This window comes from Enoplosus armatus, chromosome 17, assembly GCF_043641665.1.
Source record: "Enoplosus armatus isolate fEnoArm2 chromosome 17, fEnoArm2.hap1, whole genome shotgun sequence".
NCBI lineage: Eukaryota > Metazoa > Chordata > Actinopteri > Centrarchiformes > Enoplosidae > Enoplosus > Enoplosus armatus.
The window spans coordinates 5,309,635-5,336,497 of NC_092196.1; the positions used below are offsets into that span (position 1 = coordinate 5,309,635).

General features: G+C 41.0%; 1 protein-coding gene across 1 annotated transcript; it reads left to right on the forward strand.

Moving 5' to 3' along the window:
• On the forward strand, positions 1-25,933 carry grb2b (growth factor receptor-bound protein 2b). The gene is made up of 6 exons (XM_070923212.1): positions 1-117; positions 1,769-2,022; positions 19,241-19,338; positions 22,409-22,531; positions 23,204-23,372; positions 24,997-25,933. Exons 2-6 carry the CDS (start codon positions 1,945-1,947, stop codon positions 25,180-25,182), a joined length of 654 nt encoding a protein of 217 aa, XP_070779313.1. The 5' UTR covers positions 1-117; positions 1,769-1,944; the 3' UTR covers positions 25,183-25,933.
• Positions 25,934-26,863: the final 930 nt, after the last annotated feature.

Genomic DNA, 26,863 nt, shown 5'->3' on the forward strand with positions numbered 1-26,863 from the left:
AAGCGACATCAGACGTAACATCGTTTGTTGCCTCTCAAGAGGAAACAGGGAGTGGATAATTACACGATAGGGTTTTGTTTGTTACGGTGGCAGAATCGAAACGGAATATCTCGAGTGGTGAGTTTTTCCTTATGTTTTCTCTTTACACAAAAGTTGTGTACTGTCTCCTCTCGCGACGCAGGCTAAGCAAGTTCACTAACGTTAGCTGGGCTAGCGGTGCCACTAAGCTAGCAACAACAGCTTTGCGCTATGAAAAAAAAGGTGTTTTCTTCCCTTTCACATTTGTCAACGTGAAGCTAGCTTGGAGGCCTCGAGCGTGAACAAACATCTCGAGTTTGTTTTAAACTGGGCACTTGTTTTGAGTAATGTCATCGTTAGTCTGCCCGTTGTGATATATTAATGGGGATAAGTTTGATAAAATCACACTGCATCGCAGTTATTGTTATCCGACCGTTAGCCGGCATGCTAGCTCTAGCCTTCTAGAACACTGGGCGCAGACTGTTAGCTGGAACGGATTCGAGCCACTCGAACTCGCGTGAAAAATTGTTAAAACGCGGTCTGGTGCTCAGAATGGCATATTTCTAGATGTTGAAAACCGACATTGTTCTGACAGTAAACAATCACGAGAAGGTTGTAAATTGTAGAGGATTATTGTAGCCTGCCACCCTTTGGACTTCAGGTTCCCTTTTCATTACTTTGTCTGTACTAACGTTACTTGTGTCAACGATGTGCTTTATTCGTTTGTCTGCAGTAGTATTATAGTGGCCATAGGTTGAGTTATTGACAGTTGCATTACTGTAAACAATGGCTGCAGTCACATTTTATGACTTGCTGCGTCGTTACTGTCAAATGGCTCTAGGAAAGTGTCCTGCATCTTGTGTTCTTCTAGCCCACCCAGTGATTATCCGTGACGAGATAACATGGATTGTTGTTGTTGATAAAATTTAATCTGAAAGTTTGCATTTGCAGATAATTTGCCGTCTTTTTTTTGGTCATCCGGCTGGCTGTCAGATTTAATAGCCTTATTGGACACAGAGCTGTATTAGTGTGAACCCCTCAGAGCTACACTGTAGCATATTAGCAAACAACTTAATGAGATAACGTAGCTTTATCCATTTAACTCAGCAACTGTAGGTTTAGCCAGTGTATCACTGTCAGCTCTGCTTAAGTAGGCTACTGACTGTGGTCTGGCCAGGTGGTTGGCTGTCAAGAGAGTCGGTAGGAAGTGCCATTGATTGTTGTGTGAACTTTGTATCAGTATCCTCTGGTTCTCCTATGAATGTGGCCCAGAGTAACAGCAGCAAGAACATGTAGGCCATAACCCCTTTTCACACAGGTTTGCCACTGGACATGACCATTAGTGCTTGCGTGCTGTATTTTGGATATTGTATGATCTCAAGAGAACACAGCATGTGATGTCTAAACCTCAAAATAACTTTCTCATGATTACAGGAAACAATTATATAAACTTTTTTATGAGCGCAACTAAGCGGCATTGAAATAAGTAACTTCCAACATAAAGGAGAAATCATGTTCCCATTTTCCAGATCCTCTTAAGGTTCAGACCTAACCAAATTCACATTTGGTTTGTATTTGGGTCATCTTAATCTAGTTTTTATATAGTTTTAAATGGAAATCTTCATGTCTCAGAGTAAATGAATGCCTAACTATTAACATTTCTTTGCTTAAAAAAACATCCTCCCTGTGCTGTTGTTGCTTTACACTACATTTCAGTCTGATTGAGTACCTCATTGTTACTTGTTTGCAGGCACCTCACTGTAACCTTTATGTGAGGTCTAAGCCCTAAAGGAGCGGGTCATAGACGGGAGGAGAGACTCGGAGAAAAGCATCTGGCCGCAGAAGCCTGGATAAGAGTTTTTATTTTTTATTCACTGCCTGAAACACAACGACAGCCGGGCATTTTTCCAGCACGCAGCAACAACCATGGAGGCCATTGCCAAATACGATTTCAAAGCTACTGCTGATGATGAGCTTAGTTTCAAGCGTGGAGAAGTCCTTAAGGTAAGTTACATCCGTTTGATCATTTAATGTTGAGGCTTGTCTGGATTACTCATAATTATGAAATGCCTGATTTTTTTTTAACTGTAGGTTTATTTCCTGTGTAGTTAATCATATCCGTCCTGTGTGAAATGAAAGTCGTCGTCACCAGTTTGTAAAGAGTAATAAGAGGAGTAATGAAAACACAAAAAGAATATCTGTCGGATTAAAATGATCACCTAAATAAAGCTACGATGTCTGTATTGCACATGGAGATGAATGTGTTCTTACATTGTCATACACCTGCCAGGTGTATCTGTCAAACTTAAACCCACATTTAAAAAAAAAGAAAAAGACTTAAATCCAAAACACTACTTCATCATGTGATGGTACGCATGGTAATTACACATGGCAACAAAACAACATTATATGACAGTAAAGTAGCAATGTTTGTGTTACACCGCACACAAGCAGGCAAAAGATGCGAGGGTTTGTTCCATTATGAACTCTCTAAAGTGCTCTCTGTGAAACCCCAGCCTTGCCCAGATCCCCCGGCATGAGAAGCTTATTCAAAGCCTTATGCTTTCTGGCTGCCTGAAAAGCGTTTATGTCATTCTCCGACCTTGATGAGATAGCCAAGATATTAGAAAATACATACTGCAATTTTCCTACACAGTGATTCTCTTTGGATTTAAATGCAATCATCATAATCCCTCTGTTTAGAGTCATGGTCATGACGGGCAGGATGCAGAGGCGACGGTGCAGAAATGTTAGATAAACCCTCATATTTCCTTGGAATTTGTGTGTAGCTATATACATCCTTTTGATAATGCATGACTTTTCCCTTTAATCCCCCATGGCTTTAAGGTCACTCCTTATTTTACTAAAAAGGAAAGCCTACATTTAAGATGCTTCTCAGAAACACTGCTCTTAAGCTATTGGCTGACAACAGAGTGAATAGCCCCTTTTGTAAAAGATACATTTCCAAAGGACCCCACAGCTTTGTGTATTTTCAGTATAACCTGTTGTGCTGTTTTGATCATAACAAGAACTTGTTTTCACGGGCAACATCTGCTTCGCCAGGCATGCTGGTTGATGGAAAATTGTTGTGATGTAATGTAACATACACATCGTTTTGTATTAAATAATATTAATATTTAAGTTTTGCTTCAGCGTTAATTATCCAGCTTAGAAAATAAATGTTATTGCCATTGGTACTAAGCACTCAGAGGAGAAGACTCCACAGCACAACTGTAGCTAGTAATAAAGGAGCAGCAGTGCTTTGATTTTATACTGTGTATATGTAATATAAGGTCAGCTGTCGTGGATGAGTCGACTTTTCTGTTAAGTGATGAGTGCTGTGTTTTTTCCCTGAATAAGACATTTGAGTAGGGAGTTCTGAAAAGATTTCTTATCTCACCAGGGGGGCCTAGAGGGGGAGAGGGAGGGGGGGGGGTCAGCTTAGGAAACACTGAGCTTATCAAATTTGCATATGAGAAGAGGAAGTGAAGGAACTGTACTTTTCCTATAATTTCAGCAGCTAACTGTCTTGTTGGAAAATCTCAAGCTTTTTACCAGATGGCAGCCAAGATGTTAATGGGAAATGCCACAGATTTTTTCCTTTAATTGACACCATTTAAAGATGACATGTGCGTGTTGGTGCCTGGGTGATTTAAACCAAACAGAATATTATTCTGTGGTATATGTTTTATAATATCCCATGTCCTGCTTATTTTTGCTACATTTTAAAAGCCTAAATTGCATTTATCAGTTCCCCATATGTTTAGCGTGTCGTTGCTCTCAATTCTCGATTCCTTCCATTCTTCCAAGATGCTTTTAAGGCCTTTTCTAACATGTAGAAACTCTGTCCCCCAGAGCTTCTGCGTGTGTGTCGAGACAGAAAAGATGAGGCAGGTGTTAAGTACAGTCATTTTACGTTCATGACTAAAAACTACTCACTAAAACGTCATTCTTCAGATTCAGCCTGCTCTCATGTATGAAGTTCTGTTTTGGCACTATGCCCGAGGTTCAACAGATTGAGTTAAGACCTATGTGTAAACTTGGAAAATGTCACACAATGGCTTTAAAATTTAAAGAAAATATTCATATATCCTGCCCTTACATGTTTGACCCAGCTTGTGGGTAACATACTGAGCTACAAAAAAGGCTTTACAGGTTATTTCTGGACAGAGAATGAACCTGAAATGGGGAAGGAAAGCCTGCATGAATGTCGCCGCTAGCACTGTCCACATTGCATGTGAATCATTTGTTGGCTGCTTTGCCCATAGAACCAGTTCACTTTTTGAGATGGGATGAATTGGCCTGATGTTTGTCAGATACCATCCCCCTCTCAGTTTCTTTCATCCTCTTTTATTCCTCCTCACAGTGCTCACACATTAGTCTCAAGTCTGAATGTTTCCCCTCAGGTAACGTTAGAGAAACAGGATGGAACAAGCTCCTGTCATTCACTGAAACATGACTGGTATACAGGTGAACCTGCGCTTCACCTTATTTAGCATGTAGCTATAAGGCTGCATCTGAAAGTCATGATGGCAATCTATCAACAGTGATTATTGATTGATAAGTTATTATCAAACTAATTCTCATGTCCCACCAGGAGTTTTTTTTGTGCATGTGGGACAAATGGTTATCTTTGCAATAAAAAAAAAGAGAGGGCGACAGAAAATGTTTTTTGTTTGTGTTTTTTATTTTTTGTGATTAACTATCACAATGCTTAAAATGGCATCAGCTTGTGCAATGGAACCTACCAATACCTTGTAGTATGCTATTGGTTAGCCTGACATTAGCTGTGTGTGCCCGCAGTCTTTGTGGCTGCTAAACATTTTCTTTGCTAATGTCTCTGCATTAGTTAATTACTTCAAAGGAATAAGTGCAAAATAAACCTTCATCAGTTTGGCCTCTCTCGCTCACTATCTCACTTTGCTCTTTGCACTCTGCTGTTTAGACCAGTAGGATATTTGGTTGCATAACAGTTGTTAAAACATCAATACTACTAAACTAAATCCCTCGCTTGATTGACAACATTACATACTCAAGAAACAGATTGGCAAACAATTCTGTTTATTTAGAAGCGTTATAGCTGCTTCAGCTGATGCTCTACAAGCATTTGGAGTAGTACATCTAAAAGAAAACCTTTCTGAGGTGGAGTGTGTTCATAGTGGCTCCTTTTGCTCCCACCACCAGTGCTATCTGTCTGCTGATACTAATACTAAACAGCTCTGCTCTTAGGACAAAGGGTCCCTCTCATGAGAGCGCAAGCCCCTGTTAAGGCTTTGCTTGTACGTAGCATCCTTAACTTCTCACCATTATCAGTATCGCTGGGAGATGGTGGCTGTGTTGCTGTCTCTAGCCCGGAAGATCTGTTCCTTTCAGTTTTTCACTTCATGTACCCCTGCTTCCATTCACAATATCACTACCTGTTACCGCACACATTTTGTAAATGTTGATAATATCTTAATGATAATTTGTTGTAGGTTTTGGTTTGGGTATTGTTGTCAACATCTCAGTCTGCATTTAGTATACGTAGTTGAAAGACAGCCAGTGTGTTTTGGTCCCGTAGACATCAAGTATGATCTGCACCAGCAGCACAGTAAGTTACAGTTTGAGTGACTCACTAAAACTCGCTATGCCGAAGCTCAAATATTAGGCAGCTCCAGCTCTGGCTTAATGCCACACAGCCACACAGCAGCATTCCTCCCGCAATTGCTTTTAGAAACAGCCTTTTATATAAGCATTTATCTAATAGTCTGCCACTGAGGGGATGAAAAGGTTGGTTTGGGGACATGAAATCCTGTTCTGTGGCACTGTTAAATCATCCTGAAATGTGTATATGCTGACTTTTATCACTTGTCAATATACCCACGTTAGGTGAGTGATTACATAAAGGACAGCTGCCATTTGTTCATATTTGCCGGTTCACGAGAAGTGAAGCAAGGTGTCACATTATAACAGAGGCTCCACCCCCTCACCAAGTATTACAAGATATCTAATCTTATAATTATGTGTGTGTGCTTTTACTCTATGTATTGCCTTTGCACCTTATCAGTAAATGGCACACCAAGCTGTTGCAACTACCTTCCTGTTTTATCTTTACAGACAGTTTCAAGCTGTTTAACTGTTTTAACTTCTCTCTTAATCTGAACATGTTGTTTGAGTTAAATGTCTCATACAGAAATGTATAAAAGCATTGAAGCGTGGGCCTTTATGTAGAATATCTTACAGTACAAATGTGTGTGGGCCCATGACAAATTTGCATAGTGCAGACTAGTTCAGTTTCACAATATGATCTCCCATCATGCATAGACAAAAAAGGGGAAATTGCCACTGGTGGTTAGAACATTTTTCTTTATCTCTAACTGTAAACTGTAAAATTATTAGTTTTTTTTGTGCCCTTCTTGGTCATGGACTTGGTCTCAATTACTTCAAAAGTGGTCACTGAACAGTGAGGTCTACACATGCACACACCTTTTAACATTTCCACTTGACGTACTCAGAGTTGAAGGGTGCTCTTGAGGTGCAACAACCAGGGAAAAATCACTTTGACCTCCTTACTAGTGATATTTGTCCTTGGCAGATCAGTGCTGGAGATGATTTACTAATATGATCGAATAGTAATTTATTGTAGTGAGAAATCTATTATTATAACTAGTTTATTACTAGTATGAGACCCTTGTTGACATGACCTGTTATTGTAGCATTTGAACAGAGCAGTATGACACTGTAAAATCAATGATGGATAAATCGCCATTCATCACATTCACAGCTGTCTCTTGGCTCAAATGCATAGATGCTTATGTCATAGTTTTAATACATATCAACCAGCCATATCTGCAGTAAGTGGTAACATTGTTGTTTGACCAGTTTTACAATCAGGTGTTTTTGATGCTTGGCCTAGTCTCATGTTGGTCATTAATATATAATATTCACAATTTAATTTAACTTAATAGTGTACACAAAATATTTCCACAGCTACAAAACGTCACAAATGCAAATTATACATGCCCAAAATATTTCTACGGCTGCAAATCTTTATTACACATTCAGATATGTGCATGGATTTGTTTTCACATGCACACAAAAGGTGATATACAACTGCAGGGTGTGAAATTATTTGTGAACATCATTTCACAAGCTCAAAATATTAATGACACTTATTTGATTCCATGCAATTTCTGTGTCAGAAAGCAGATCTAGAGGCAGAGCAGCAGGCATGTGGAGGCCACAGTAGAGTCTGGCCATTGCCCTGAGCACTGTACACTTGTTCTCATTTCCTCCTTAAATAAATAAAGATTAACAGCCCTGCTAGCTGACAGAATTAGCTCCCATCAACAGATCTTTGAACTTGCCCTGTGTAGCATGATCTAAGATCCGCCTTTCCACCTCGCTACTTCTGCAAGCTGCTGTCTACAGAGATTGAAAGCATTTGTTGACAGCAACTCTGTTCAAGTCATTCTCCTCTGTCAATACTATATTGCCACCACTAATGAAATAGTATGCCATAGAAGTCTAATTTAATGTCAACCCAGGGCTTGAATGAGAGCTTGCAGATAGATTACCAATAAAACTGAGGCCTTTGTGGAACAGTAAGACACCTAGTAGTTTTATAGGAGAAAATATAAACTACTATTACACTGAGAACAGAAATATTTACTCACAGAAATTGCAAAAAATAAAATAAAACAAGTCTTGAAATATTTTCTGATTTTTGGCTCATCAGGCCAATTTCAATTAGATAGATTTCCAGGTTCAGCTATTCTCTCCTTAGACATGTCTACATTTAAGGGTGTTTACATTATAGTATTTAACATTGACCTAGCTTTTGTCACAAAAGTAAGAGTGTTTTCCTTGAGAAAGACAGGATTGTAACCACCACCACCCACTCATCCTGCTGCCCCAAACCTTTTCCTGCCCAAAGTCAACTTGGGCTTTGAATCTGCGGGAAAAGTTGTCTAGTCTGTCCCAACGTTAGTGTGTCTTTTTTGTATCTGTGTGTGCGCACGTACGTTAATGCCACAGCGTAGCTGTTTTCACATCCTGTTTGACGTGTCTTCCAACCCCCAGCAACTTCCTGTGTCTCCTCAGCAAACTCCAGCAGCTCTACAGTGTGCACCCACCACACTACAGCACACGCCCAGTCCTCTCTGACACACACAGTTTGAATTTAGTGGTCGCACTACTTGCAAAATAATTACAGAAACATTTTTTTGGCTTCTGCCAGAACTCACCATTTTTTTAAGTGACCCTGTGACGGACATCTTGTTGTCCCTCTTTGCGATATAGAGAAGGATGGAGCTTTTAGCCAGTTACAACACTTTCTCTGAAGGCCGCCCGCCCCTTCTTCTGATTAATGGCTCCCTCATCGCGTATTAGCTCTTGGGGTATTGATTTCCCCTCCCTGTCCATTTGACCACTGAAGAGAGGAAGAGTTGTATCAGCGCTGCCTTGTGATGCCTGAATGTCTTGAAAATCCAAACCTCACTTGAAAGACCCGTGAGCCGTCATTAGAGTCTGAGCTCCAATCCCAGATCCAAATCACAGCACTTTTAAGTTCAAGTCAGCCGCGGTTTTCTGCACATTTCTTGGTTGTCTGTGTACAGCAGCAGTGCGGCTGACTGTGTGGAGCTGAAGGGTCAATAAATCGCTGCTACATTGCTCGTTGTGCAGTTTTTGTTATAGCTAGCACTCACCCTACTTACACTGCCAGAGGCCTTGTGGGATCTCACTGGAGTCCAAGAGACTGTGTGTGTTCAGCTCACATTTGCATAAGAGCAGACTATTTTCTAATTAAGTGCTGAATCTCTGGAGAGAAAGCTTAGATAAGTACATTTCTCTGACTCCTTTTTCTTTTATCTAATTCAAACAGTGTGACCTTGTTAAAGTAAGAAACTTTTCTAGAGGCTTTGCTGTGAAATATAACCATAGGACATATGGCACACATTGAACGTAGGTATTAAAGGCAGTCTTTAACACAAAAACACAAAGTCAGGATAAAGTGTAGATCAGAATTTCAAACATCCAATGCAACACACTGGTACAGGTGTTTACACAACCTGTATTTGTACATTAGTAAAACGGTAGTAGCCAAAAAAGATGAGCGCTAAGAGGGAAAACATGCGGTCTACTTTAAAATAGCCCGGATAGCAACCTTTTTCTGCTGGTAACGCCACTACCAGGATGCCGTTCACAGGGCCGATGGAAGGAGATGTGGAAACTGCAAATATTGCCTCAGCTTAGTGATGGAGGAAAGTGTGTTTGCGTGAACCTTTTCCTGCCTTTCTCCCATTTCGTTGTTGTGCTATAATTTCTTGTGCGTCTGTGTGTTTGAGGCATCAGCTCCGAGTCAACATACGGCAGCAGGCTGTCACTTATTCGTCCCAGCAACTACCCACTCCGACCCAGTAGCTGCCCAACTGGGCGAGGTTTAATATGGCAGCACTTGGGCCTGGTGCTGACGCTGAAGCTGAAACCCGCTCTCTTATATTGACACTCTCTCTCTCCCCCCTCTATTTCTGTGGCCTTGCTTGCTCACAGCTTGTTGAAGCAGTAAATTGTCTGTGCTCAGGTACAGCTTGCAGACCTTATGCAAAGAGTAGCAGCAGTACAGGTGGTGTTAAGGCCCTTGACGGACCATTTGCAACCATGTAGTGGACATACGACTGTGTCCGAAATTCGCTACTCCCTATATAACAGACAGATAGTTCAACTCTATTGTAAGCAGTGAATTAACACCTACTCTTTTAGTTCCACTGTTTGAGTTTTTGAGGACACTGTAGCGCATAAACTTAACACTGAGTTTGGACACTCAAATAAAATGGCAGACAGTAAATAGAGTGCGCTATGAAGTAAATGGGGAATGATTTCAGGCACGATCTCTCTGTGGAAAAGGCACATGATTTCATTCAATCTTTTTCTAAATAATGACCTCAAAGAACCTCAAAGTTCATAGCTTTATAGCAACGCTATACCTTATTTCACAGCAAAGACGAGCTGTTGAGGGCAGAGAATGTGAGTTGGGAACTCGTCGTGTCCTGGCATGGCTGAAGCATGCTATACTGATTTTGTGAAAAGGGGGCACTAGGATGGAGTTTTGATATCCTGGTTATAAGTCAGACATTTCCTGTTGAGTAATTGACCGTGCAGGTGATGCACGCAGTTCTGGTTCAGTTCATAGTACATGCTGGGAGACAAGGTGTGCCATTGTCGTGTTTTTTTTTTTTTAACCATTTCAATTTTTTAAACGTTAAAACAAATCATGCCCGTAACTGTCAACTCAAACATAGTTGCCCTAGATGCAGATGACCAAGTTGAGAGCAGTTTTGACAGTGCTTCTGAGTGCATTAATAAGATCCTGCCTCCTTACTCCTTTCTAACCAGATGACTAGAGCACATATGCCTTAAGGATGTAGGCACCATAGACACACTCTAATTCAGTAATCCAAGCAAGCTGTGTGGCTCATTATAATCAGCCACCTAAAGCAGGAATTAGGACGGCCCGGGTCTTTTTGATCACCACCCCTGGACATAAAAATCCCTATTGATGTCACTCAGACTAACTCAATTTTATCACTATGTATCTTTCACACATGGTCAGAAACCACCATCAAGACAAAGATTAATCTTTCATAATGCAAGTTGATGTCACTGACATTTTTCTATGTCTCTGTTTGTGTTGCCGCCATTGTTTTCTGTACATCTTCTTCATTCTTTCTGACCGTTAGAGGAATAAAAAGAGGAGGAAGACCGGATGTTTCGGTGGCACTCCAGAGGCAGGTTAGATGTTGCAACTAATGGGATCAAAAAAAACTAAGGCTGTGCAGTGTGGGAATGGAAAGACAACTTTCCCTTTCAGTGGATTGATGGGGTATCACAAAAAGGCATTTAGCTAGCCAGCTACCGCAGATGGAGGACAGTGCACTCCACAGAATAAAACATAGCTAGTTTGGCTGCTCTGAAAAAGAGATGCCCCCATTTTATGTAATTTGCCCCCGAGGAGTTTTCCTAAGCTGATCACAAGGAGTGTGATTCTTCAAAGTGGTCCTTTGTCTTCTTCTTTTTGCTCCCTCTCTCCCAGCTTCTGTCGCTTTCTCTTGCTTTTGCTCTTCATCTCTCTTGATCCGTCTTCTGTCGCGGTTTGTGCCTTGTTTTTTCACTCGTCTTCCCTTGCTCCCTCTGCCTCCTTTTCTCACTGCTCTCCGTCTCCGAGTGTTGAGTCAGAGAGCTGTAATTAGATCTCACTCCTTCTCATCTCCACGCCACTCCCTCCTGATGTGCCATAAAGTCACTGACAGCTGTATTTAAACCAAAAGTGATCATCTCTCTCTCTCTCTCCCTCTCTCTCTCTACTCGGCTTTAGTTCCCACTCTCAGTGAAAAATAGTCCAAGAATTGGGCAGACATTGATTTGCCAATGTTTACTACATTATAAACACATGACCGTAGTGACATATGTTCCCTGACATAGCCGAGAAGGTGATGGATCATCTTACACTGACTTGAGATTGGGTGCCACTGGTGTACGGTTGGTCAGTTTCTCCAACAACAGCTGGTAAAGCTCGCGTTGGACGTTAGACAGCAACAAGCCCGTTCTTAACGCGACATAAATGTAACAGTTGTTCCTAAGTGCACACAATTGCCAAAGCTGTCACATCTGTTTACTGCACAACAGATTTTGTCACTTTTTTCTTTTTCTTTTTTTTTTTTTTTTGAGTCATTAGAGGGATCTGCCAAAATAAACTGCACTGAGAATTCAAGCTGTGATAAACAACATCAGCAGCCTGAGTTAAATTGATGTCGAGAGGAAAAAGGAGTGGGGGAGTGGGGCTAAGCCAAAATGATCCTTCCACAACAATTATCACACTTAGACTGTTAATTAGAGTTTACCGCCCATCTGGTTCGGCTGGTGGGTTCATCATATTTTCAGCGTTATGATGTTGTGTTCAGTGTAATGAGATTTTTTGTGTTGGATTGCTTGTTGCCTGTTGTATCCCCCATCAGTGACCTTTTGTATCCTGAATACATTAGCCCAAAAGATGGTGAAGACTTCATACAATACTTTGTCTAGGTCTGTTTCCCCCTTCTTTTTAAATGAAAGTACTCACTTACTAAAATGAAATTCTCAGTCCATGTGAAATATCAGCTTTTCTAAACCAGAAATATGGGATAATATAGAATGGTTTAACTGTTTTTAATGCTTACAATAAATAGATTTCCAGTACATATAAAGTTCACCATTCAGTGCGTTTACGCCTACAACAGTGGGGGTGTTGTTACTTTATTACCTCAAGTGAGAACCACGTCAGTATGAGAGTTGGTGCACTAAGCTACAGTGAAGGGTCAGTGTCTTCTGCTGGGCGTCCAACATTCAGTTTATACCTGGGGTCAGAGGTGTAAGCCACAATCTCTGCCCTGTAAGGGAGGCTCCCCATGTGGTGACGGCCTCGTGCATTATTTTAATTACAAGAGCGTTACAAGCCTTTATTTACTGGAATCCAATGTAATCTCTTTCTCTGTGTCTTTCTGCATCGGGGTGGCACTCACTGCCTCCCTGATCCAAGTCTGCGGCCTCCCTGCTGGGAGCAAAGGAGGTCAAACTCATTTTGACGGCTTTTTTGTGTTTTTGAGAGCTGTGACTAGTGTGGGTCTTCACACCACGCGCCCCACCCTATCACACCCTCAAACCTGCTGTGATTTTACGTCTTTCTCTCTCTCCATATCCATCAGTCTAGAGAAGGCCAGTTATTTATCTTTCAGGGTATTTACAGTTATTACAACAATACATGACTTACCTTTTTAAAAAGACTTGATCCCACAGTCCCTGCATACTGTCCTAGATACCCCCAACTGTTCAGGGGGTGAATCGGTCTGTCCCCTGTGTAAGATCTGGTGCCACCACAGGGGTCACTTCTGCTGCCTGTATGTCAAAATACCAGGCCTCAGATTCCATTCCTGCAGGACGGCCACACAGTTGGCACTGACAAACACACACAGAGAGCTCAGGCATCACTTAATATGTGTTCCATTACAGGCCGTCTATTCTCACTGACGTTTTTCGCTGTCGGCCCACCTGATGGGTCAGAATTGTCTGCTAGAAATCACTGTTTGGGACTGACACAGGCACTGCTTTCACAGGGAGTATTTCCCCATAGCAATTTACATAATATAATCTACAATTTCTGAAATCAGTCCTGGCTCTTTTTACCAGTAACTTTGACTTTGCATATTACCAGGTACACTGCTGTAACTGCGGTCTGATTAGATAACCAAACGGTGTTTGATGTTGTGTTGTTTCCCGGTTGGTGTGCAAATAGACAGCAGAAGGGGCTCTATCAGTTTCATTAAAACTTGGTGGCAGACCCAACAGGCTTTGGCCTGCTGATGAAGCTTTAGCTTGTCTATCTTTCTATCTGGCTGACCTGCCGGACGCTCAGATTAACTCGCACTCCAGGGTAATCCCTGCTCCTGATTTATTGCAATCCCGTGTGGACTGTGCAGACATGTGGTTTATTTAGCATCTTGTTTTTTCTGCCCCCACCATTAGTCTCTTTATGCACCTCACTCTCTACCTCCATCTCGTGTTAGGCAGTAAGTCGGTCCTATGTACACATTATGTAATAAGGACATCTTGAGCATTTCTTTTATCCACATACTTACAGCGTTATACAAATTCTTTTCTTGTTCATGTTCAGTTTTAGGTGGCCAAGAAAGGGAGAGTAAGGATTTCAGTCTAATCTCCTCATGGCCATCACTTAACACCCCATCCAAATGTTTGCTCTGCTTTGGTGTAAACAGTGAATATGGGTTAAAAATAACTATAGAATTACTTCATGAGCCCTACAGAGCCCCATGCAGATGCAGCAATAGATCATGAAAGCAATTTCTGTTCATGCAAACAACAACAATACTTTAACATGATTATAGAATATAAATTGCTGCGTTGCCTTTTCATTACATGACGAAATAAAAGAGAAAATCCTATTATGTTGCATCAGTTTCTCCACATAGATAAATAAATCTCAAGTCTAAAGACAACATAGCTTGGAAAGATGATTAATGGCGTTGAAACCCAGCATCCGTGTTTATCAGATGGATTTACACAAAGATAGTGTGTAATTACATGGTTTTAGAGAGACATACTGAATTATTAGTTGTGGACCAGGGTCTCTTGTGAATGACAGCTCTCCGTGTTTAGTGTCACACATGGGTGTGTGGGTGGAAGTGGTATAATATTTTAGTGTGTGTGAGAGACAGAGGGAGGAGGGAGTCTACAGTGGCAGCTGTGGAGGAGATAATCCCTGGCCTGGACCTTAGCCTCTCAAATAGAAACTCCTACAACTATTGTGGCTCAATCAGATTAAAAAGACAGAAAAAATCTTCAGAGAGAGGGAGGGAATGCACGTCATCCACAGAAGTGCAATAGCACAATGCTGGCTCGGCTTGGAGCACAGAGACGGAGCTCAGTCAGACACAATGCTGCGGTTGTCTCCTCTGTATGGTAAAAAAAAAACCTGCCAGCCAAGCAAATATTTTATTTCTGCTTTTCCTCATGGGCTGCCATTCTTTCAGGTTTGAGAGCCACCAGATAGACCCGCAAGCTTTTACGTTCAAAGGCATGTCTAAGCCAACCGTTTTTAAACTCATTTTTGAGCACACAATTTCTCTCTTTAAACAGTCACTATTTTGATATCCAGGCTCGAGGTCTCATCTTTGTTGCCAGATTGAGTAAATGTCTCCTAAGCACTAAAAAGATACAGAATACTTGCCACAGTTAAAATGGGCACTTATTGGATATTGTGTTTGATGATCAGAATCAGAAATACTTTATTGGTCCCTGGGGGGAAATTGTACAGATAATATAATTGATAATATAAAATGTTTCAGTGTTTGAGATGTACAAACAGACTTATCAGCTTAACTCAATGTAATAGTGAGACATTTGGGGAAATTTGCTTTCTTGTCAAAAGGTAGATGTACGGTAAATATGAAGTTACAGCCTGTTAGCTTAGCTTTTCTACAAAGACTGGAAATGGGGAGGGGGGGGGTAGTTCGGCAGATAACCCACAGCAAAACGCGAATTGTTGTCTTCACACTTTGGTTTTTGTACGGTTTAAACAAACAAGATATAGAGCTACAGCTGCTAGCATTAGCCTTATATTTAAGGGACAGATATGAGAGTGGTGTCGATCTTCTCATCTAACTCTCCACCAGAGAGTGAATAAGCATAATGCAAGCAAAATGTCGAACTACTCCTTTTAAAATGGAATATTATAATCTTACACTCAGATGTCCACCACATGCTGCAAACATTAGACTCTGTGCTAGAAAAAAAAAACCTCACTAAAGGTGATTCCACTACAGTAGTGGTAATATTAAAAAGATAAGATGACCAGAATGCGGGTTGTGTTACCACAGCATGTCTGTGGTCTGGAAATTGCCAGTTGAGGTCAGTGGTGCTTGGTGGACAGCGTCTGAGAGGCTGTTCAGCCCAACCCTGTGCTGACATATTTGTAGGAAGTGAGGGAAGCTTCTCTTTCACTGCAGCCGCTTATTTTGATTGAACATCATCGATCAGTTCTTTCACGCGTTGGTCGTCTCTTTGTTCAGCTGCTCTGGCCTCCATTCACATTATCACTGCGTTTTACTAAGTGTCAGGTCTCTCTTTTAGGGAAACTAGATATGATGTCTGGTAGGGTTGGGGCATTTATACTGCTGGAATTAACTCAGCATTTCATTCCTTTATTTGAACTATCATTAATGTGGATGGCATGTTGACCAGTTTCATAATGATATGTATAAATACAAAAAAACTGGATGCCTTTTTTCCCTTCCTTTTTTTTTTAATTTTCTGTTTGAAAAAACCCAGATTTTATGGCTTTCTGCCACTTCTGAAACCAAACCTACAGCCTGCTGTGTTGGTAGTGCCATTTAACATCAAATTGTTTTGTGGTTTTCTGAAGTAACAAACTTCCATATACGTTTATATACAATGCATTCCATGTTCTAAAGATTAGAAAGTGTTTACTTGTTTTTACAAATTAACAGCATGTCCAGATGCACCATTTTGCTGTATTGAGCTGGACATGTGTCTTGGATTTTAAATCTACGCACAAGTTTATTTTGCCTGGACACGTTTGTTACTTCTTTGTTTAATGGAGCCATGCTGCTGTTTATCCTGCTGTCGGCATCATCGAGACACGGTCATCAGTGTATGTGAACATATCTCTGTTGTTTTACTGTTTGTTGTAATATTGCGGATTTATCTACAGAATGAAGCTTAAAACATTGAATTATAATTACTCAGTATCTGCAAGTACTACTACAGATATCTGCCTCAGACACTGAAAATGAAAGTAAGATTGGGATACCCCCAGGACTAACAGTGGCTTGTCTTTGAATCTTGTGGAAAATTCACTAGTAAGCATCTTAGCAATTCATATAAGCTCAGGGTACAGTATACTGCAGCACCTGCTGTGCTCTATCATTAACTTTGGTTGTAGACTGGGTAATTATTTAAGGTTACTCAAGTTCACGAGGGCTGGTGGCATGTAGCGCTGTCTGCCACAAGGACTCTCCTTCTCAACAATGATAAACTGCATTGAAAGGAGATTTATGGTTCATCAGTGATGTAATGTAACCGTGAGAGATATAAGGCTGCTCTGCTTTAAGAGGGTTGTATTAACTATGAGCTTTGACTTGGTTGAAGAAAGGTGCTTTTCATTTTTTTCTGCTGTCATCTTGTTGAAAATTAAATGAAAAATGTTATTGCAGAGTCAATCTACTTTACAGCAGTGTACTTAATATCAATCTACAAAGAGCAATTCATCCAGTTAAGAAAGTTTCTTTTTTTGTTTGCTTTCCCTGCGGGAGGTCGGAGTGCAGGGTCAACTGAGCGGCACTGACGGAGCTGGTAGCGTTTCAAGGGCACTTGAGCGGAGTGGATGCCAACAAGTGGGCTTGAGCCTGGCTCGAGAAGATGAAGCATTGTCTCTCTGAGTGCTCGGCAAATCTTCCACCTACAATACTGTAGAAGAGCACGTTGTGTGCTCCTACAGTATTTGTTGCTTTTATGTTTGTTTTAAAGGATCTCAGCTACAACTGGCTGTTTTGTTTGTGTGTATGTGTGAAGAAATTTAGTCTCTGCATCTCCGTATATAGAGAGTGTGTGTTGTTGGTGGAAAGTCAAAGGTAGTTTCAAGTTCACAGTATTGTTAAGACACGATAAGGCCCTGACACACCTCGCAGACGTTTGGTTGTTGGATATCCTTGTTTTTTTCCACCTCTGCCTTTTTAGCCATGCTAGCGTCATGGCTTTGCAAAGTGCAGTCCATCACAATCCACCACTTTGGTCCAGACTGAAAGATCTCGAACTATTTAATGGATATCTGTGAAATGATGTCTCCCTGACTTTTCCTCTGGCACCATCATTGACATTTGTGGTTCATAGTGCAATATTTTGATATTTTATGGCAGTAAGCTGGCCGCGAGGTCCTGCAGTGTTGGATCAGTCTGCCTTTTGTAGGCGCTGGGTCTTAAAGGTCGGTTTGGTGTGTCAACATGCCGCCCAGAGTCTAAGACCCTTTGTTTGAGTCTTGGTTGGTCAGACAGCGCCACATTGACTGGCGTAAACACACTCATGCTTTCTGACATCACAGATGCACCCCAATATCTGTAAGTCCACTGTGTTACACAAGCACATACACATATATACACCCCCCACTACTGATTTCAACCTAGTTGCTAGTAGCTTTTGGTCTAAGGCCACTCCCTGATCCAGTAATGCTAGTCTTGTGCAGGGTTAGCAGCTGGGGGAAGGCCAGTGACAGCTGGCATTCTGCAGGCTCACTGGAGCAAATAGACCCAGGCCACTCACACTACACAGGGGCCAATTGGACAGCTGTCTTGGGCTGGGTGAGTGGGAAATTATGAATTTAAGAGGAAAAGAAGAGGGAGGCAAAGAAAAAAAAAATGGTGTAATTTATAAAATAGATGGACAGAGGAATAATGATGAAGTCTAATATGCATCGAGGATTGTCAACAGTGTTTTCTCACTCCAGTGATGCTTCATTAAGGATTGCTTGCCTACCTAAGCCAAAAAACGTTGGGGGGGGGGATCTTTGAATTATGCAGATGAGTTGTGATCAAAGACAGTGAAAGAAATGGCTTTTAACGAACTCGACTCGTGTAATTCTTCTGAGTAAAACTGAGTCATTCTTCAGTACAGGATTCTGTCTGACTGGATGAGAAGGGTGAGATTAAAGCTAGCCCTGCTTTACTTCAAGCTCCTCAAAGAATCAAACAAGTGACAGCTTGGTTGTCTGACACGTGTATCACATCCTTTTCTGCTGTTTTTAAGGCTTTATACCCCGCTGGTCTGTGGTGGCCATACATTAGGCTGAGATTATAAAATGTGCTTGGACTGCTTTTTGCAACATCATTCAAATGAAGACGGTGTGACGCAGTGCTGTTGCTTAGTTTTCCTCTGAAATTTGTACATGTCCAGATGTGGCTGAAATGCAATAAGGGTAATGCTTTTCCTTATTGATGTTACTGTCTCTTCTTTTTTGTCTTTAGAAACTGACAACTAAATTATAAATATTTTTACTAGAAATGAATACTCCAGATTTTTAAAATGGCCTCAAATAATCCACATATACTGAGTAACATGACATTGACTTGAGAGGGACATGTTGAAATCCCTACTGGGGGGGAAAAGATCTATTTTTTTTATTATTTTTTTTAAAGCAAGATCAGCTGCTGCAGAGTCTCTCATGAGTACACTCACACAGACAAAGTGGCACTTACATATTGACTTGGACACACATCGAAACACCACTAGCCCGACACACCTGCACTGTAGCCATACTTTGTCAGACATGAATGCCCTCACAGCTGTCCGTGTCACTGAGGTGTCCTGCTGAATGAGCCTCTACAGCTAAAGGTGCAGGTGCCACACAGACACAGCATTTGAAGCTATCTCGCTGAAGCACTTTAAATTCATTTGTTAGCTCGTGTTTGCCTACTGTTAGTTTTGTAGTTTCCTAATATTTACCGAGCAGTTCTCTGACATACAGCTCATGCGCCCTCCTGAAGTCACAGGAAATTAAATGGCTTAAAGCTAAATTTAGAAGGTTGCTTGCTTTCCATTGTTGACATTTTGTATGTGGCACTAACCTGAACGATTCCTCTTTCTCCCTCTTGTTTTTTCTTTTTTTTTTTGTCAACACCAGGTATTAAATGAAGAGTGTGATCAGAACTGGTACAAGGCAGAGCTAAATGGAAAAGACGGCTTCATCCCCAAGAATTACATAGAGATGAAAGCCCATCCGTAAGTATTATGCATACAAGTCCGTTTTTAATTTGTCTTTATGTATCTGTGAAAGTGTGTTTATTTACTGTACGTGTTATACAATATAGTTGTCATTAAAATACATAATGTTTTTTTCTTTTCTGTCTCTACTGAAAAATGAATCTGGTCATCTTAACTGTGTTAAGTGGCTCAGGTTGAGTAGGCTTGATCTTCAACGGCCCTGTTCACTCTTATGAGACTTGAGTGTGTGTGTGTGTGTGTGTGTTGAACCACTTCAGAGAATGCTTGGCAGGATCCTTAGAGGACATTACCTCTGGACCTGCGTTCAGTGCCAGATTAGCTCTCCCTTTATTAATGTGCTCGAGGCCTCTTGCGCTTAATTGAATATTGACCTTACTGCATCATTGCTGGGTTGCTACCTTTTTTTTGTTTTTTGCAGGGAGGATGTCATTGTATTTGTAACAACAATACTGTTGTTTACACTCTTTATTATGGTTATGGGTAATCCATATTTAGCTGTGCCTCATCCGTAACACTGAACCTCTCATAGTCATTATAATGAAGGTTCTTAGTGCTTTTATAAAAATGTTTTCAACACTTTCATGCTGAGTGCAGTGTTTTATGCAAAATAATACAGTCCATACAGAACGGTATAATAATCATCTTATTAGTAAAAAGCATTGTCTTTCTTAGATTATTCTGAAGCTATATGAAGATCAGACATGTCCTTTTAAAGATTTAATTTACAGACCATGTGACTTGAAACAGTGTTGGAATATTTATACGTTGGCACATCCAACCAATGTTGTCACCAGACTCCATGAGAGTTTTGTGCGAATTATCACTGCCTGTTCTACTCACGCGAAGTGAATTTCACCCCCTAAACTGATCATTCTTTTACTATTACTTTCTCATCAGGGGGTAAGGATTCATTTTTACTACCTGCCACTCGATCCCGACCACGTCAAAGAGAGCAGGAAAGGCTGTGCCATTTAGCAGGCTGTGAGGAGATCTGACCTGGCACTTTAGTAGTGAAGTAGGGCATTGTGTTACAAATACTTTGTTCCACAGCAGGGTAACTGTTTATGAATGTGAACAAACTGTTTGTTTTAATGTTCAATGTATGGCTGAACCCATTCTTAAAACTTTATTTCAAAGTATGACAAAATTTCACACAGGCTGTTGATGGAAACTAAACATTTCCAGTACCTGCTATTCAAAGAGAAGACAATTCTGTACGGCTTTAATTGTGAAATAGCCAGCAGGCCCTACTTTCCACTAAGGCTATATCCCAGATGAACCCCAAATCACAGACTGCAGTGATTGTGAGAGGTTGTCTAGTGTCTCATGTTGCTTGCCTTAATGGGCTCCATTATGTGTTATGTGTGTTACCACATCCTAGGATGTCATCAAAAGATGCTTTTAATGAAATGTTCCTTTTTTCCACTACACTGTGATTCAGTATAGTGCATCCTGTGGAAATTGGATTTTAGTGGAATAGTTTTGCAACTTGTTGTTTCGATTTACTGTCATTTTTTTGATTGAAGAAAACTGCCCTGCACAGCAATGAACTAGAAACAGTGGCGATGGGGCAATGAAGTGGCTGGAGTTTTCCCTTGTCCCCCATTGTGGTGTCAATGAAGTGCCAACCGAAAGCACCAGGCACCCACACAGCCCTACAGACGTGCACACACAGCTGTGCATGTCTGAGCACAACCAATCTCTATGAGCAGGGCACAATAGTGTGTGGCTGTGCTCCTTTCTGTTTGTACACAGCTCTCGTCTCCTGCCCAGCAGTAATTGTGTTTTTGTGGCTAATGCTTAGGTTTCTATGAAGAATAAGAGTGGTAGAGCAGCCTGAAAGCTTTCAAGCCCTCACAGGGGTGGAGGTGGAGGTGTTTATGTTGCTGATAGTAATGCTAGTCGTCGTCTTCCTGTCGTTTCCACAGCTCCATTAATTGCTCTGCCATCACTTTTATCAAACAGGGAAAGAGACTCTGGGTTGCTCTGCTGCCACGCACAGATGCAAAGCGGATCAAGAGTTGGCCATTTCATTATTGATTTTCACCTACGTGTAAAGGAGCCAAGATGTCATCTTTTGGCTGACTGTACTTTTTAATTATTTACACAAGTAAAGAGCTTTCGCTCACTTTGTCTCGCATTTGTCCCTCCCTCTATCTATCCATCTTAAACGCTCTCACGTATTCTCTCTGTCACGGCTTTCTCACAGTGATGTATTGGTAGCAAATGTGCAACTAAAAATACATTTAAACCACTAAAAAGTGGTTGAAAACTTAATGACTTTAAATCTCAAATTGAATTCTCAATGTAGACACTTTGAAACACAGACGCTTGCGATTGCACATTAGGACATTTTACGGAACAGATTGTTTCTTTTTTGTGTTTGCTTTGCCACTATAATTAGATAATGACTAATCTGCTTCCTGGTATATGGTTGGACAGTGCAGCTTCATAGGACTTAACTTTTTTTCCTTACTTCCTGGTAAAGTATTATTTCCCCTGTTGGTGGTCAGGTTGGTCTCTCTGTAAGACCTGTAGACCACTCAGAGTAAATGCTGGATTATATGTAGTCCTGTATATAATTTAGCTCATTGTCTGTCATCTGTGGTTAGCACTATCTCCACATTATTGTCTCCTCAGTTCAAACCTGTTAGCCAGCAGGAGGTGTGATGTTTGCATGTGATCACAGCGTCCTCTAAAGTTTCCCCCCTCTGTCCACAGACTTGGTGAACTGAAACTTAATGTGTGTGTGTTTGTGGGTTAGCTCTGTGATTGTGTGTGTGTTTGTGTGTTAGCTCTGTGATAACAAAGTCGAAGATGTACCCCACCTCTTGGTTATTGCATGATGGGCTAGGCTCCCCTTGTTAGCCTGAGCACAGTAAGCGGTATAAAAGATAAATAAAAGCACTTCCTTAACACTACTCCGAAGTGTTGTGCATTATCAGGTAGTGTTGTGTCTTCATTATATTCACAAAGTATGGGTGTTTACAGTTTTCTCAGTAGGAAAAGCATTGGCTTTGGTCAGCTTAGTCGAGTCTAACTTGCACCTGTTTTCCATCTCCTTCAGGTGGTTCTTTGGGAAGATTCCCCGGGCCAAAGCAGAGGAGATGCTAAACAAACAGAGGCACGACGGAGCTTTCCTCATCAGAGAGAGCGAGAGTGCACCAGGAGACTTCTCCCTCTCTGTGAAGTAAGTAGCACCAAACCAATGTGCCACTCAGGGAAATGATTCACGCTCACTATGTTCCTTATAAATATGATTTACCATCATCCTTACATCAGTTTGCAGTTTCCCCTCAACTGATCAGATTCATGCGTTTCCATACTTGGTATGTCTGAGTCATCAGCACAGCCTCTTCCTTTTTCTGATGAAGTCTCAGTGCTGCCCTCTGGTGCCCAGTTTATGATCATTTGTATTGTGTGTTGGACATCAGCCCTATGAGTACTTACTGTTTTAGCTGACACGCACAGAGCTCATTTCCTCTTATCTGTCTCTCTCCTTTCTGACTTTCCCAAAAGACACAGTTCAGATAAGTTCACAGCAGGTTACATGTAAAGTTGATGCTCAGATATGGATCTCAATCACTGTCTGGACTGTCCTGATTCCACGTTGTCAGCTAGTATTGAATGCCAGTCTGTTACTGGCAGGACTGATTCATTTGACTAACACTCACCAGTCTGTCGTAGACCCGCCTAATGCATTTGATAAGTGAGGTTAATGTCGGAGTGATCCACTACATTTATTTGAATTTGTGCTTTGCCTTCAAAACAACTACAGATGGCTGTCAGAACCTTTTGTACTTTTAAATATTGCTGAAGATCCCCTCCTCATAGTTTCCCTCTCTTCTGTGACCTCGTGCAGATTCGGAAATGACGTCCAGCACTTCAAGGTTCTTCGTGATGGGGCTGGAAAGTATTTCCTATGGGTGGTGAAGTTTAACTCTCTCAACGAGCTGGTAGACTACCACCGCTCCACCTCAGTCTCTCGCAATCAGCAAATCTTTCTGCGAGACATAGAGCAGGTCCCCCAGGTAAGAACTGACATCCCTAAGAGTGAACACTCTCAAGGTCTCTTTAAGATTATTATTATTATTATTTACAGAATGATATGGTATATAAACTATATATAGGTTTTTTATTTATTTGATTTATATTACATGTAGCTTTCAAACTTACTAGCACCATACATGCTTATATAGATATTTGCGCTGCCCCCCCCCCCCCCTTGTGGGAAAGTCCTTAACGCTGCACAACCAGAAAGAGCATGGTGGTTGTCAGCATAACCACATATGAACAATCTGTAGCAGTGTAGTCTGTAGAACTGCAGGCTCTCTCTTTCACTGGACAGAGTGTAGTTAGCTACTTTGATTTCTGACGGTGTTCAAGAAAAGTGAATTTGTAAAACTGAATTATAGTCAGAAACAGTAATAACTTGGTAGAACAGGAGTGACTAGACTATCATTCAGTGTGTCGTTGTTAGACAACTTAACATCCTGTTCTGCTTTCTAAAAATTGCTGCAAAGTTATATACATAACTGTCTCTTGGTTCAGTTCTCCTAAAAAAGTAAATGCATTCCTTTGTTTGTAAATAGATTTAATCTTGAAGACATGAGTGATATTCAACGTCAAGATATAGAGATATAATGCCTGCGTGAGGGAAAAACAGTGGCTGTGATGTTGTGGTTTGGGGGAAGATGATGCGTGAAAACATCTGTATTGTGCTGAGAATTCATTTGAATATGTATGAATATATGAAATTGTATTTTCTAGGCACCCCATTTAATATGTTGGTTCACCCTTGAGAAAGATTATTGAAAGTGCTGCTCAGCACATAGCTGGCATAACACAACAATAGACGTCAAACAACATGCTCCTATTTTACTTTAAACGTAATTATTATAAGGCAAAAAATGCATGTAATTTATTGTATCCATGATCAGGTGCCTGGTCAGAATCCTTGATCACCTCAACTAACATCAATACAACATATCAACCGTGTTTTTTGAGTGACTGTGATGCAAACACACAATGTTACCCTCTGTGTGGTCATACTAACACTGTGGGTAGGCTGATGAGTATTAAACTGTAGGTAAAGACAGCAACAGTGAGCCTTTGCTAAAGAGCTTGGAGATGGTATTATTTGTGTAACCTATTACAAAAACATATAATAGCTTCTCAGTGAGAACCATGCAGATTTGATTTCAAATGTGTGCGATACTTGCGTGAATCTGAACGTCACTAGGAGGAGGAAGTTAGCTGCAGTGAAGCTGGTAGCCTGCAAGTGTGAGGGACAGCTGCGAGAGGAGATGAGAAGAAGTCACAGGTAAGACAGTTCGAGGGAAAGAGAGACGGCTATATATATATATATATATACATACATACATACAGATAGCGAGAGAGGGCAGAGAGAGGTAGCCTGTGTATGTAAGAGAGAGAGAGAGACTAGGCAGACAGTTATAATTACTCAGTTTTTATGGAGAGTTGATGACATGAAAGTTAGCCTCTGAATTAGTGAATATTGCATAGTGTTACTTCAACCCAGGTCACCGTTGACTGTTTGGGAGTTAGTATTCCAGTGTTTTTATTCTGTCACATTATTTGTTTACAATCATCATATCACACCTTTGCTAACCTGTTACACAACCTCTTTTACAGCATCCCACATATGTGCAGGCGCTCTTCGACTTTGACCCCCAGGAGGAAGGAGAGCTGGGTTTCCGACGCGGCGACTTCATCCAAGTCCTGGACAACTCCGACCCCAACTGGTGGAAAGGAGGCTGCCACGGCCAAACGGGCATGTTCCCCCGCAACTACGTCACGCCTGTCAATCGGAACATGTAAACAGTCAGACCATGTAAACAACAACAACAACAACAACAACAACAACAACCATCACCACCACCACCACCACCACCCATCATCATCATCATCATCGTTCTTGATCTCATCAGCCCCCATCCAACCCCCCCGCAACCACCACTCCACCCCTCTTCGCCATCCCACGATAACCGGAGCAGACAGGAAGATCGCAAACAACCGAAAGAGAGAGAGAGAGATAAAACAGGAGTAGTGCTGTCGTAGGCGTCGCTGTGTGGGTGGCAGCTGAGCAAAAAAATCAACTTGTACTTGTGCTGAGAAATGTTCACCTCCCCAGTGAACGCCTCAGCAAGGATTGATCCGTCTTTGAGGGAAATCTGAATGCAGAGAAACTAAAGAATAGTGAACCAACCGTGAAGATAACCAAATGATTCTACCGCTCCCACAGCTACTTCTGTCTTCTCCTTAACTTCTTAACATTCTGCCTTTCTTTTTGTGTTCATTTTTGTTTCCCTTTCTTTGCCGCATGTTGTTTTTAATCACCTAAATGAAATGCCTACCGATAAATCCTAACTCTGTTTTAAAGAAAAGAAAAATCAAAAATATAAAAAAGAAGAAATGGTTTAAAAAAAAAAAATGTACAAAAAAGAAGAGAGAAGAGAAAAAAAATGCAATCTACAGTACAGCAAGTTTCCATGTCTGAGATCATTGGCACGTGAGCATTGTACATCAGCCATTGGCTGTATAAATAAATCAACTATAGAGAGAATCCATTTTTTAAGAATATATATTATATATTTGTATGTGTTTGTCTGTTTTACCTCTCATCACAAATTGTATTTTTTTTCCATTTGTAAATTATGTTCAATCTTTTGTTAGTCTGGATAAGACCTAGTAGCTCTAGAATGTGCTGAATTGTCAGTCAGGTTTTTTTTTTTTCTTTTTTTTCTTCTTCTTCTGAATCTATCTGAGGGCTCTCAGATAACACAGCATGATGTTGAAGGGGTCATGAATTCCATTGGAAGAGGTTTCTCCTGTCATGTAATGCAAGGAAAGTGAAAGTTAGTTCTCTGAGAAGAAACTAATTGCGACAGGAAGCTATCGTTGACCAGCAAGTAGAGCCATGAATGCTGCAAGAGCTGTTGTACTACGGAGCCCTGCGTAAAGGTCGGCCACCTTTTCAAAGCCAATGTATTTATTGCAGCCATTTTACTTGGGCAGTGAATGTAGCTGACTGAGTCCATTGACATTAACATGAGGGAAGCAAGGTCGGAGAACTGAACTACACAAACCATGCAAGGGATTTCAAAAGACATGCTGAGATAGCGATGTTGTCAATATTCATTCACAAGGAGAGCGGAGTACGGAGGATATGTACAGGCAGTTAACATGCATATTCACAAACATTCATTACATGCATGCATACGCAGGCGCTCTCCTCCTTGTTATACCTGCACGTAGCAAAGAGGCCGAGTTTGGATAATCACATTGTGTAATCACCAGTGCAGATCTGCAGCTGGCACAGATAAACAGTTCAGAAAACTGAGAGATTGTCTTTTATGCTAAAAGTTGAGAGATCAGCGTAAATGATGTAAAGTTTTTTTTGTTTTTTTTTTCTTTTGTTTTTTTTCTTTTGTCCAATGTGGCGTGTGGTCAAGCACTTTTTTTTGTCAAACATTTTGATTTCTGGTCTGGTCCTGTCAGT

Coding starts and splice junctions, on each gene's coding strand:
- grb2b (XM_070923212.1), top strand. CDS start 1,945: ATGGAGGCCATTGCCAAATACGATTTCAAAGCTACTGCTGATGATGAG. Junction 22,532..23,203: donor GACTTCTCCCTCTCTGTGAA/GTAAGTAGCACC, acceptor GACCTCGTGCAG/ATTCGGAAATGACGTCCAGC. Junction 23,373..24,996: donor ACATAGAGCAGGTCCCCCAG/GTAAGAACTGAC, acceptor CCTCTTTTACAG/CATCCCACATATGTGCAGGC.